The sequence below is a fragment of the Peromyscus maniculatus genome, chromosome 6 (genome assembly GCF_049852395.1).
Source record: "Peromyscus maniculatus bairdii isolate BWxNUB_F1_BW_parent chromosome 6, HU_Pman_BW_mat_3.1, whole genome shotgun sequence".
NCBI classification, from domain to species: domain Eukaryota; kingdom Metazoa; phylum Chordata; class Mammalia; order Rodentia; family Cricetidae; genus Peromyscus; species Peromyscus maniculatus.
Window position 1 is genome coordinate 74,783,465 of NC_134857.1, and position 12,742 is coordinate 74,796,206.

Below are 12,742 nucleotides of genomic sequence, written 5' to 3' on the forward strand. Positions count from 1 at the left end.
AGATATAACCTGATGTCTGGGTTGTTACAAGAGTCCTTTGAGAAGTGTTACATACATTCGTTTAGTTTTAAGCTTCTTTTCTTTCTTTTTTGAGACTTTGTCTCACTATGTAGCCTTAGCTGGCCTCAGACTCAAAGAGATTCACCTGCCTCTGCCTCCTGGCTGCTTAGATTAAAGGTGTGCACCATAAGACCTAACTGATTTTATTTATTTACTTTTTTTATGTGTCTCTGCCTGAGTTACAGGTGTCAGCCCCCATGTGGGTGCTGGGAACTGAACCAACATCCTAGAAGAGCAGCCAGTAGTACTTTTAACCGCTGAGCTGTCCTAGACCCCAGCTGATTTTAAACTTGTTAAGTTTCAAAAGTCCTCCAGATGTGTCAAGGATAAGGCTGAGAGTCCTTGAAGCTTCTTTCTGTCCATAGAACGACCACTGTAGTCCTAGTAGGCCTTTTGTTGCCAAGGAGACTGAAGTGTTCTGAAGAAAAAAGGTTGTGATCAGAATGCTCAGGCCACAGGAATGTTAAGCTAGAAAGAAACCAGAGACAGACCCGCTATTAAGCAACATTAAGAGACTGTTGGGTTGATTGGTAGAGTTCCAGCAGGAGAAACAAAGGTCTTGAGAAAGTAAATGGAGACAACCTAAGGATGTTCATTTACACAGAGGAGGACAGAGGGTGGGTGATCCAGGCAAGGAGTGGCTGAGGGGAAAACTGATAGTGTTTCTGGTTCTGTTGTATTTTATTTACAATATGGAATAGTTATAACCTTGTTTTAAAATGCTATAGAAAGCCTAGTGTGGTGGCTCACACTGTAGTCTCAGCCCTCAGGAGGCTGAGGTAGTAGAATGGCCATTAATTTGAGGCCTGCCTAGACTGCTGAGTAAGTTCCAGGCTAGCCTAAGATACACAATGAGATTCTGTCTTTTAAAAAAAAAAAGTAAACATAAGTCAGGTGGTGGTGGCACACGCCTTTAATCCCAGCACTCGAGAGGCAGAGGCAGGCGGATCTCTGAGTTCGAGGCCAGCCTGGGCTACCAAGTGAGTTCCAGGAAAGGCGCAAAGCTACATGGAGAAACCCTGTCTTGAACCCCCCCCCCCAAAAAAAAAGTAAACAATGCTACAAAAAAGAACCTACTAGAGGAGAGTGAAGGTTTGTGAGAGACATAAAAATGGAAAACCAGGTGTGGGTGCTGTGTGCTCCATGTTACATGTGCACACACACATGCAGCCCTCACAAAGTCCCTTCTTCACTCATCTTCGCCCAGTGTTACATGTATGTGCTATCCACGCAAAGAAAGTCATAGATAGGAGTCCTGTTTTCTCAGACCAAGTCCTCAAAACAGTCTCTGAAACACACACACACACACACACACACACACACACTCACACACACACACACACACACACACACACACACACACACACACACACACACAAAGAGCCTCTCCCTACTCTACCCCCTCCCCCCATTCCACACCCACTCCCCAGCCCCCAGAAAGAGGAATGCAGAGCGACAATATGGAGGGAGTACTATCTTTTGTACTCAGCTGGAGAGTGCCGTGGTGATGGGGTGCTTGCTCGGCATAAGGAAGGCTTCAGCTTCTTGCTTGTATCCCTGGCACCACCAGAAGGAGACAAACAAGAGAAGCCTTTGCTTTGGGGTTGCTTCTCTGCGGTGGTGAAAAAGTGCTGGTGGACCTGGTGTTGCCTGTCTGTGGAAATGCACCAAGAACCTGGGCTAGAGGAGCCTGGACTGTGAAGGAAGGGGACAGGAGGAGAAGTCGGAGTTGTTTTGTCGTTCACTTGACAGCTTTACCGTGTCTGTTTTTGTGTGTTTCTGAAAATCAGGAAGAATGTCCAGGTGATAGGCGTGAGCAGGCGTGTTGCTGGCCCACATGCTCCCAGTCAAGAGTGGCTGAGGACCTGTGAGTGCACCCTGGCCTTCACTTTCTGGGGATGTGAGCTGGTGGTGCTCAGGGATAGGTTGCCTGGTCTGGAGTAGTTCTCTTCTTAATCATTAAATTCTCAGCAGAAGGAAGGGAAGAGACTAACGTTGACGTTGACTCCCTGGGAACGTGTCAGGGATTCTTGTCTGTTTTGTTTTTTCTCCACTTCAGAAGAGAAACGTTTATCACTGCAACAAATGCCGGCTACAGTTTCTCTTTGCCAAGGACAAAATTGAACACAAGCTCCAGCACCATAAAACCTTCCGTAAACCTAAGCAACTGGAAGGCTTAAAGCCAGGCACCAAGGTAAGGGGTTTGCCTGAAGTTCCTTACAGACCCGGGGAGGGTGAGCATAGAGATGGACAGTACCCTGAGGGTCGCTGTGAGTGCCATTTCATTGTTCTTCCCTTGGTTCTCAGGTGACAATCCGGGCTTCTCGGGGTCAGCCACGAACTATCGCTGTGTCTTCAAATGATACATCTTCTAGCGCCTTACAGGAGGCAGCGCCACTGACCTCCTCCACCGACCCCTGCCCTGTCTTCCTTTACCCCCCTGTCCAACGCAACATCCAGAAGAGAGCTGTGAGGAAAATGTCAGTGCCTCCTTCTAAATGCTAGGCGGGTGGGAGCTGTGGGCAGAGCCTTTCCCAGTAGCCAAGGGAATCAGATGCCATCTGCAGCAGGGTCGGTGCTCAAAAAAATCTTAGGCTTTGATGGTTTCTGAAGCAGTAATGAAATTTTTGTTTTTAACAGGAGCGTCATGGGCCGACAGACGTGTCTGGAGTGCAGCTTTGAGATCCCAGATTTCCCTAATCATTTCCCTACCTATGTGCATTGTTCTCTCTGTCGCTACAGCACCTGCTGCTCTCGAGCTTATGCCAATCACATGATCAAGTAAGTCGAGAGCAAACCAGGACTTCTAGAGGCCAAAACTCTCTTCATCCCTCCCATTTCCATTTGGTTTCTTTCTTCAACTCTTAAAGCTGTTTGTCCATCTCTTCCAGGGAGATAAAAGAGCAAACCCATATTCATTTGGCCTTGTTAGTCTGTGCTCCAAATAACCTTCTAGGGTCTTGCTACTGAAAGTGCAGTCTAGGCATTGGATGGAGCTTGTTAGAAATGTTGATTCTTAGCCCCATCCTAGACCTGAATTAAAACGTGAATTGTAATTGATCCTCAGGTTATTTTGTATTTATATTGAAGTTTGAGAAGCCTGATGGTCAAACTGGTCTGGATTGAGAAGGCATCTTTTTGGTTGGACATTGTCATTGGCTGGTAACTGCTTCTTTGTCTTTTTCAGCAATCATGTGCCACGGAAGAGCCCCAAGTATTTGGCTTTGTTTAAAAATTCTGTAAGGTAATGAACATTTCTCCGTACTCTAGTTGTTGAAGTTAATGTCATGCCCTTGTTTGTGGAGTGGTTATGTGCATCACTCCCTTACTTAAGCCTCAGAGTTGAACTGCGTAGTGTCTCTGCCGTGTGTGTCTGATACACTCTTGTCCTCTCACTCTCTCTCTTTCTCTTTTTCTCTCTTAGTGGAATCAAGCTGGCCTGCACTTCCTGTACCTTTGCTACCTCTGTGGGAGATGCCATGGCCAAGCATTTAGTGTTCAACCCCTCCCACAGATCCAGCAGCATCTTACCACGGGGTAAGTGAGAGAAGCTGGGATAAACTGGGATTGGGAGAAGGGATGTCACACTTTATGAGCCAGGAGCATCTTTCTCTGGCCTCACCCATTCACTGTTTAGACACACACAACCCTCGGACTGTAAACACTCTAACCTGAAGTTAGAGGAGACTAGGAAGGTTGCCATGAAGAGTCTAGTAGTGGGCAGCATGTTGAAATCTCAAGGTATTATCTATGGAGCTAACTTTTTTTAATCTCATTTTCCCAGGGCTCAGTTGGATGTCTCACTCCAGGTAAGATCTATTTCATGATTTAATGTGTACTTTGTATGACAACACTGTTATTTAAATTCCTAAGTTGAACTGCCGTTCCCGCTCTCTGATTCCCTTCTCCACTCATGTAGGCCTGGCCAGACTGCTGAGCGAGCGTACGACCGGAACTTGAAGAATATGTATCTTCCACCTCCCTTCCTCCCTAGCAAAGCTGCCACTGTGAAACCCGGAGGAGCCACCCCAGCAGAGCCTCAAGAACTCGCAGTTCCTGTGGCCCCGGCCCTTCCGTCACCCGTCTCAACTGCGACCCCACCAGCGACCCCTACTCACCCACAGCCCTCATCCCTGCTGCCCTTGGCCACAGAGGGGCCTGAGCGTCTGAACGCTGAACAGGAAGAGGGAAGAAGCCCGGTCACCCAGGACCCCGAACCAGCAGGTGGTGGAGGCGGTGGCGGCAGTGGGGTTGGCAAGAAGGAGCAGCTGTCTGTGAAGAAGCTGCGGGTGGTGCTGTTTGCCCTCTGCTGCAACACGGAACTGGCGGCCGAGCACTTCCGAAACCCCCAGCGGCGGATTCGCCGCTGGCTTCGACGCTTCCAGGCCTCTCAGGGAGAGAATTTAGAGGGCAAATACCTCAGCTTTGAGGCGGAAGAGAAACTGGCTGAATGGGTGCTGATCCAGCGAGAGCAACAGCTCCCTGTAAATGAGGAGACCTTGTTTCAGAAGGCCACCAAAATAGGGCGCTCTTTGGAGGGGGGTTTTAAGATATCCTATGAGTGGGCTGTGCGCTTCATGCTGCGGCACCACCTCACTCCCCATGCCCGGCGAGCCGTAGCCCACGCGTTACCGAAGGATGTAGCAGAAAATGCAGGACTGTTCATTGAGTTTGTACAGCGGCAGATTCACAACCAGGACTTACCTTTGTCTATGATTGTGGCTATTGATGAGGTCTCCTTGTTCCTGGACACAGAAGTACTGAGCAGTGATGACCGAAAGGAGAATGCTCTCCAGACAGTGGGCACAGGGGAGCCTTGGTGTGATGTAGTGCTGGCTATCCTGGCAGATGGCACTGTCCTCCCTACCCTGGTTTTCTACCGCGGACAAATAAATCGCCCCGCTAATGTGCCGGACTCTATATTGCTAGAGGCCAAAGAGAGTGGCTACAGTGATGATGAGATCATGGAGCTCTGGTCAGCCCGTGTGTGGAAGAAGCACGCAGCTTGTCAGCACAGCAAAGGCATGCTGGTGATGGACTGCCATCGCACTCACTTGTCGGAAGAGGTCCTGGCCCTGCTCAGTGCCTCTAGCACTTTGCCAGCGGTGGTCCCTGCAGGCTGTAGCTCTAAAATCCAGCCATTAGACGTGTGCATCAAACGGACTGTTAAGAACTTCCTGCACAAAAAGTGGAAGGAGCAGGCTCGGGAAATGGCAGATGCTGCCTGTGATTCAGATGTCCTGCTTCAGCTGGTGCTGGGCTGGCTGAGTGAGGTGCTGGGTGTCATTGGGGACTCCCCAGAGCTAGTTCAGCGGTCCTTCCTCGTGGCTAGTGTCCTGCCAGGCCCTGATGGCAACATTAACTCACCTACACGCAACGCTGACATGCAGGAGGAGCTCATCGCCTCCCTAGAGGAGCAGCTGAAGCTGAGTGGAGAGCGGGCTGAGGAGCCCTCGGCTTCCACACCCCGACCCAGGTCATCTCCTGAAGAGACAGTTGAGCCCGAAAGCCTTCACCAGCTCTTTGAGGGGGAAAGTGAGACGGAGTCCTTTTATGGCTTTGAGGAAGCTGACCTAGATCTGATGGAGATTTAGGTGCTGGGGTCGTGAGAGCACACGGTGTTGGGTAGGAAAGCTGAGGGGGAGGGTAGAGGGACTTAGAGAGGGGGTACCAGTGGGGTACTTGGTTTATATTTTTAATTTTATGCCACCACTCCCCCGACATTGATACTTCCTGTGAATTTGTGGGTTATTAGGACAGCCAGTAGTGATCACTTCTGAGCTGAGGAGCTGGCCCGTTGGTTACTCACTTCTGCTAAAAACAGGTTCTCGTGACTTTTTTTCCTTCTTCTTTAATTTAAATCACTGTGTTTGCTATTTTTCTGACAAAATCTAGGAAACAATCCTTTGTGGACAGATATTAAATTGTTTTGTTTCCCCTTTTACCTCAATTGTATCATAGTATTTCTGGGTTTTGTTTGTTTTATTCTATGGCCAATGTCTTTGGGCATGATACTATCTAATCATTGTTAATGTGAGAACTCTTCTGCAGATTGGAAAGAAAAAAATATGTAGCTCACAAGCTGGTTTATTACATGTGTGGATACATTTTTTTCATTGTGGTCTTAACACTTTTATATAAAAATGGAAATGAAAAAAGAATCCCACTGAACTCTTTCCTTCTCCCTTCCCTTCTCCAGAGGTGTTGGTTTCTACAGCAACTCTTGATATAAAATCGTGGCTTTAAAGATGCATGAAACCTCCTTGAATCATCCAGAATGGATAGATTTTTCTTTCCTCACCACCCTCCACCAAAACACAACAGAAACCATCTTTTTTGCACTTGTGACCCTGACCCCTTTCCTGATTTCCACACCGTCCTTTACTCTGCACAAAGGAGCACATGTATCCCTAGCAAGTAAGAGGTCCTAGGTGAGGTGATCAATCAGTGTTCAGGTGGAGGCCGTCCCTAGTCTGTCTTCCATCAGCCAGCCCCCATCGGGGGCTTTGTTGAACTTCGTCCTGTTCAGCACGTCCTGACCGCACACCTGCTCAAGACATCACAGGTACTAACTGGCATATGTTAAGTGTTGAACTCGAACAAGACACAGACCAATTCAACTCCTGCTAACCTGTGGTTTCCACATTTCTCTCAATGTTTCAGAAGAAACTGATGTGGGAAAAAAAAAAAGCATAGAGGTGTGCACAGAGAAAGACACGAATCTTTATTTTTCACTGCCAACTTCAAGGAAAATTTTTCTACAATTTGCATGAGGGATTTTTTTTTTTTTAAGAAAAAGATGTATTCATGGTGATAAACCAAAATGTACTGTACCATAGAAGAAAAAAAGAACAAAAAACCAAGTCTACCTTTCCCACAGCCACACCAGTCTTGTCCATCCTGAGGCTTTCGGCAATGTTTCCTCCTGTGAGCCAAGGAGGCAACCTGCACAAGCTTGTAAGTGGTTCATCTTTAAAATGTACATAAGTGGAGCCTTTAATAAAATGAGAGGAAATGGATTTATAAACCTTTTTCTATGTGTCCCTGTTTAATAGGCTTTCATAGACTGGGAGATGTTTGAGATGACAACCTGGTGGTCCAGGTGTAGGTGTGTGGTCTTTGTTACCACCTCTTCCTCTCCCTGCAGTTTGGTTTTTTGTTTTTTTTTTTACTCCCAGCACACTAGAACCTAGTGAACAGGACCGATCCCACAAGTCTGAACCCATGGCGTTGGAGATCTGAACGGAGGATCCACCCAGGCTTCTCTTCCCCAGCTTTTTGCTCAATGCCATTTTACTGATGGACTATATATACTTCAAAGCCAACCTTCTGCCTTTGAGAAAGCTGGAGAACTGTAAGTGGCCACTTCAATCCACAACCGAACGAATTCTCTTTGGTCGTCTCTGCAGCAGCCACACCCTTAGCAGAGCTGGGTTCGTGGCCTCTGCACATTGACTTTGGGTGATTATTTTTTTTATTTTTTATTTTTATTTTTTTAAGATCATGGTAACAGTGGGTCGGCTGGGTTTTGGCAAGCAAATTGTCTTTGTGGACTCTGCCTGCATGGCTTAGTGGTAGAAGGAATTTTTTTTTTGTTTTTTTTATAATTCAGTTTAATCAATAAACATGTATTTATTGACAACTTTCTGTGTTGAGATCAAGTATGTCCAAGTTCTAGATTGAAGGCTCAGGATTTCCTTTGTGTGAACCTATCTGCTGCTGTCTATACCACTCAAAGGGTCTGGAGAGCGTCGTGCAGAAGACCTACGATTTTAATTTTTAAAAATCAAGGGATAGAACATGGCTAATTCCCAACCACTTAAAATACATTTTTATGTAGGCACTACATCCTATTACAACATGCACATGAAGGTCAAGACAACTCTTGACTCTGCTGCCATCTTGTGGGATCTGGGCACTAAACTCAGGTCTTCAGGCCTATGTCCTAGGGCTGTGTGTGCATTCATGTGTGGATGCAGGCACAAGTGTGGAGTATGATGAAAACTCTGGGTGTCCTCACTCTCCACCCTAATTGAGACAGCTTTTCTGCTTCCTGGGCCAGGCTCCCTGGCTCTCAAGCTTACAGGCCCCTCCTGCCTCTGCCCCCCATCTCCCTGTAGGACCTGGGAGTACAGATTTGGGCTGCTCCACCCAGCTTCCCATAGGTTTAGGGGACTCAGATTAGGTCTTCACACAAGAACTACTGCTTCAGCAACCGAGCCGTGTTCCCAGCTCCACTGAGGACTTTGATGAAATGCTTGCATTTACTTGTATGTGTGTGGGTATGTGCACACAGTGCGGTTGCTCACGGGATGCAGTCAGTGGTTCTCCCTTGGAGCTGGAGTTAGAGCAGGTGTGAGCCACATCCATGGGTGCTGGGACTCAAACTCAGGTCAGGTCTTCTGCGAGAGTACTACTACCTGCTCTTATGCTGAGTCACCTCTCCGGCCCCCATTTAGGATTTTTTAATAAACACAAATGCTCTTCAAAGTACCAAGTGCTAGAATTGTAGACAAACATTAGTTAAATGTGCGTAGCATCTCCTGACTGCCTATCTCTGGTGGCTGAGGGCCTGAGTGCCACCATACACAGTTGCTCTGCCACATACCACGTGCCTGTCGGTGAAATTGCATTTTAACCAGTCACATTTGCAGCCATCAACCACCACCATGCCCCTGTCCCCAAAATCTACATTTTAGAATATAGTGCATGGGAGAAAATGAAGAGAATATTGTATATGTGTAAGCTAACTGTGTTACCAAAGAACCAGTTTACCCTATAAGAAGCTAGCTCTAAGACGATCCCAAGTGAATACTGTCTGGGGTCTTCTTTATTGTCATGCAGAGAATCCTTGCTTGCTAAAAGAGCCTGAATGCCCCCTCACCACGAGTGCTTATAATCATCCCTCACTCGGGAGGCTGAGGTCCACCTCAGACACAGTGAAGGACTAAGGAAATGGCTGGCCAGTGCTTGCCACCCAAGCACAAGTTCAGCCCTGAGCACCCAAGTGCTGTGGCGTGCACATTTAAATCCCAGTGCTAGGGAGGTGGAGACAGGATCCCAGGGCCTGCTGGCCAGTCAGCCTAGTTGAATTGATAAGCTCAGGTTCCTAAGAATTATGTCAAAAAAAACTAAGGTGGAGGATGACTGAGGAAGACTTCTGACATCAACCTCTAAGCATGCACACAGGAGCTAAATGAATCTCTGTCCAGGAAAGGGGACTGAGCTCTTGGTTGGGACCCTCTTAGAATAAAAACAGCCACCAGGTATGGTAGTACAAGCTTTTAACTCCAGCATTTGGGAGGCAGAGTCAGGCAGATTTCTGAGTTCTACGCCAGCCTGGGCTACATAGTGAGATCCCATTAAAACAACTCAACAAACACTTCAAAGACTGATTTATTTTACAAAAGTCTACCTTTCAGCCAACTAATTCAAATATAGAAGGGTATAGCTTCAGCTCCAGACAGTTCTTCTGTATTTCATTCAAAGCCACTAAAAAGAAAGAAAATATTTTAGGGAAAAAAAATGAAGCACAAAAGCATCAGCTTCTGAAGGAGCTCTTCCCGGAAGAACCACCACTCCAGAAGGGCCCAGCTTTGTGTAAGTCAAAGGCTTTCCAACTCTCCCACATATTGTTTTCCTACTGTCACTTTAAATTACCTGATCATGTGGGCAATGTCCCAGTTGGTCTCCGCTGAGAGTGGTCCTTCTATCTCGACACCTTTTTCAGTTACGGTGGCAATTTGAAACTGAAAGAAAACAAGACATGCAATGAAAATACCCAGTCTGGACAAAGGTCAATCAAGAAGAAACAGAATTTGTGGTTTTTAAGACAGCGCCTCACTATGTAGCTCTGGCTGTCCTGGAACCCACTCTGTAGACCCAGATGGTCTCAAACTCACAGAGTTCGGCCTGCTCTGCCTCCTGAAGCTGGGATTAAAGGTGTGTGATAGTGTGCCTGGCCCCAGAATTTGTACTTTTCCGCCCACTTCTCACCCGGTTGTATGAACGGGCATCTCTGTAGTACAGCACTCGCATGCAGCGTTCCACGAGTTCTCGGGCCTCAGTCTGACTCAGCACTGGTTGTTTCTCTAGAACTTCTCGAAGTAGAGGCTAAAGAGGTGGGAAAACGTGGGAGAAATTAGACACTGGCATAACAGGCAACCTGCTCCAACCGATGTAAACAACCGCCAAGGTGAGTGACAGACGCCTTCCCATTGTCTCTACAGAATTAAGTGCTGGCTTTGTTTCATTTGTTATTCACTTATTTTGTATATGTGTACGCATATGCATGTGGAAGTCAGAAAATAGTTTGCAGGAGTTGTTTCCACGATGGGGGTCCTGGGCTGACTGTCAGCAAGTGCCTTTTCCCATGAGCCATTTTTTTCTTGTTTTTCAGATGGAGTCTTGCTATATAGCCCAAGCTGGTCTGGAATACATTGGCCTACTGGCCCTGGCCTTCTGTGCACTGGGATTACAGATGCGTACCACCATGCCCAGCTCAGATCCTCTTAAAGGGGAAGTCCTAGGACTTCTACCCTGCAACAAGGCTGTCATTCCCATTCACCACATCTTGTCACTGGATGGTCATGTAAACACATTCTTCTCAGACAGAGAAAACCAGACGCCCAACATTAGGATCCCAGCCTGTCTCATCTCTTTTCCCTATGGCCAGACCCACTACTTACCTGAGCCAAGTACGCACCATAACCAGTGGCTAGTGACGGGGCTTCATAAGCTACACCAAGCATGTCCACATAACCGAGGAAGCTAGAGGGACAAAAGTCAAAGAACTCATTTAATTAGTACATTTCTCGGCCAAAGAATGGGACCATGAGGTCTGAATTAAAAGAATTCCCTGGGAATAGAGTCATGGGTGGGGGAAGCAGCATGGCTCAGTGGGTAAAGACACTTGCCACCATGCCTAATGACCCAAGTTCGATCCCCTAGAACCCACATGGTAGAAGAGACTCCTTACACACACAAACACACACACACATCACACTGTAGCACAGAAGCACCCATACAAAAATAAGTGTAAATAATAAATAACATTCTTTTAAAAGGCTGAAGAAAGCCGGTGTGTGTGTGTGTGTGTGTTTCTCGCATGCCTTTAATTCCAGCGCTCTGAAGTTAGAGGCAAGCGGATCTCTGAGTTTGAGGCCAGCCTGGTCTACAGAACGAGTTCCAGGACAGCCATAGCTGTTTCTTCGAGACGGAGAAACCTGTCTCGAAAAAAACAAAAAAGGTCACTCAGCAGGTGCTAGGTCAGGTGGTCAAGGAAGTTATTAAATACCTTTCTCCATCAGCATAGCCTCCAATGACCATGGTGTTCCACAGAGGATTCATCTTGGAGCGGCGGCTGTACATGGCCCTTGTCAACCATGAGTGAATAGCTCTAGGGCTATAGCTGTGTCCATCTCCCAACAGCTCTTCATCAATCCTTAAAAACAATTGGTTGAGAAAGTAATGATAACGGAAGTCAATTTCCCCACCCACCCTTGATCTACACCCAATTTTACACGCCCCCAGGGACAAAAGGCATTCAAAACACATTCATATGTTTGACTCTCAACAATGCCCCAAAGCCTCAAGACTCCGCTCCGCTTGGAGGCGACTTACACCATCTGGCCGAGAACTTGCTTCAGATACTGGAAGTCAGCGTAGTCTCCCGAAGCCCCCAGCATGGTGCTGTCGTTGACTCGCATAATACGAGAGATGTTGCGGAAACGAGCCAGGGAGCCGTAGGAGCCCAGCATGTCTGCAGCAATAACCACTCCGCCGTCGAACTTCACGCCGAGGACCGACGTCCCAGTCACCATGGGGTTCCTGAAGAATGAAAAGGGTCCCTGAGCGCAGCGGCCGGGGCTCCGGGTGCTGCCGCCCGCGCGCCGCGGATCCCCAAGTCCCGGCCTGCCGCCCATTCCTGGCGCGGTTAACGCGCAACTCACTGGGTCCGGGTGATCGGACCCTGGCAAAGCGCGGACGCCGGATCCATGAGGGCGCAGGGAGTGGACGGGACCCGGTAAAACTGCCCCGGAGCAGGACCCCCGGCCCAGTGGCCAGCCCGTGACTCCCAAAACGCTTCCATCTTAGTCACCGCAGCCGAAGAAATGAAAGCGCTCGCGTCACCGGAAGCGGAAGTAGTCCTTTGTTGTCACACTTCTCTTCTTCCTGCCGGCCGCTTGCAGGTACAATGACTGCCAGGTTCCGGGTTGATGAGGCCGTCTAAGGCGTCCTGGTCCAGAGTAACTTCTGAGACTGACAGTTAGAAATGCACAGCGTCTCATCCCTGTGTCCCACTGCAGTAGGGGTGACGAGATCTGAGCATTCTGACAATTTAGGAGGAGCAGGCTGTGTGGGACAAGCACCGGGAGCGGTTGTCATGGCCTCTTCGGACCAGTATCCAAAACTTGGCTTGTCGAATCCTTGAACCCAAGCTCTCTCACAGCTTTGCTTCTCAAAGCAGGCCCATGTAGCAGGCATTATTCAACCCATTTTATAAATAAAATACATTGTTTGAGATACAGTGATTTACCCCATGACAGTCGGTAAAGGTAGAAAAAAATACAATCGAGGGGGGGGGGAGGGAGGGAGATTGATTGGGACAGAAGGATTGCCTCCAGTACGGGACCATTCTGGACTACATTCTGAATCGAGGCTAACCTGAGCAACTGAGAGA

At 47.9% G+C, this 12,742-nt stretch overlaps 2 protein-coding genes across 7 annotated transcripts in view; one reads left to right on the forward strand and one right to left on the reverse strand.

Moving 5' to 3' along the window:
• Pogz (pogo transposable element derived with ZNF domain) overlaps nt 1-7,079 on the forward strand; it is a 66,034-nt gene extending 58,955 nt beyond the window's left edge. For 5 of the 6 annotated variants that reach the window (XM_076574520.1, XM_015988320.3, XM_076574522.1 and 2 more), the window contains 7 exons: nt 2,120-2,254; nt 2,368-2,540; nt 2,701-2,841; nt 3,248-3,304; nt 3,485-3,597; nt 3,845-3,869; nt 3,980-7,079. In XM_076574520.1, coding sequence (XP_076430635.1) covers nt 2,120-2,254; nt 2,368-2,540; nt 2,701-2,841; nt 3,248-3,304; nt 3,485-3,597; nt 3,845-3,869; nt 3,980-5,654 — 2,319 coding nt within the window. In that variant the 3' untranslated portion in view covers nt 5,655-7,079. The remainder of the gene's footprint in view (nt 1-2,119; nt 2,255-2,367; nt 2,541-2,700; nt 2,842-3,247; nt 3,305-3,484; nt 3,598-3,844; nt 3,870-3,979) is intronic. The other variant, XR_013052212.1, reaches the window with a different exon arrangement.
• A 2,359-nt stretch (nt 7,080-9,438) lies between these two features.
• On the reverse strand, nt 9,439-12,185 carry Psmb4 (proteasome 20S subunit beta 4). The gene is made up of 7 exons (XM_006994792.4): nt 12,012-12,185; nt 11,683-11,889; nt 11,357-11,503; nt 10,749-10,830; nt 10,057-10,173; nt 9,721-9,809; nt 9,439-9,552 (listed from the first exon to the last, which is right to left on the reverse strand). Exons 1-7 carry the CDS (start codon nt 12,149-12,151, stop codon nt 9,540-9,542), a joined length of 795 nt encoding a protein of 264 aa, XP_006994854.1. The 5' UTR covers nt 12,152-12,185; the 3' UTR covers nt 9,439-9,539.
• Between the last annotated feature and the right edge of the window lie 557 nt (nt 12,186-12,742).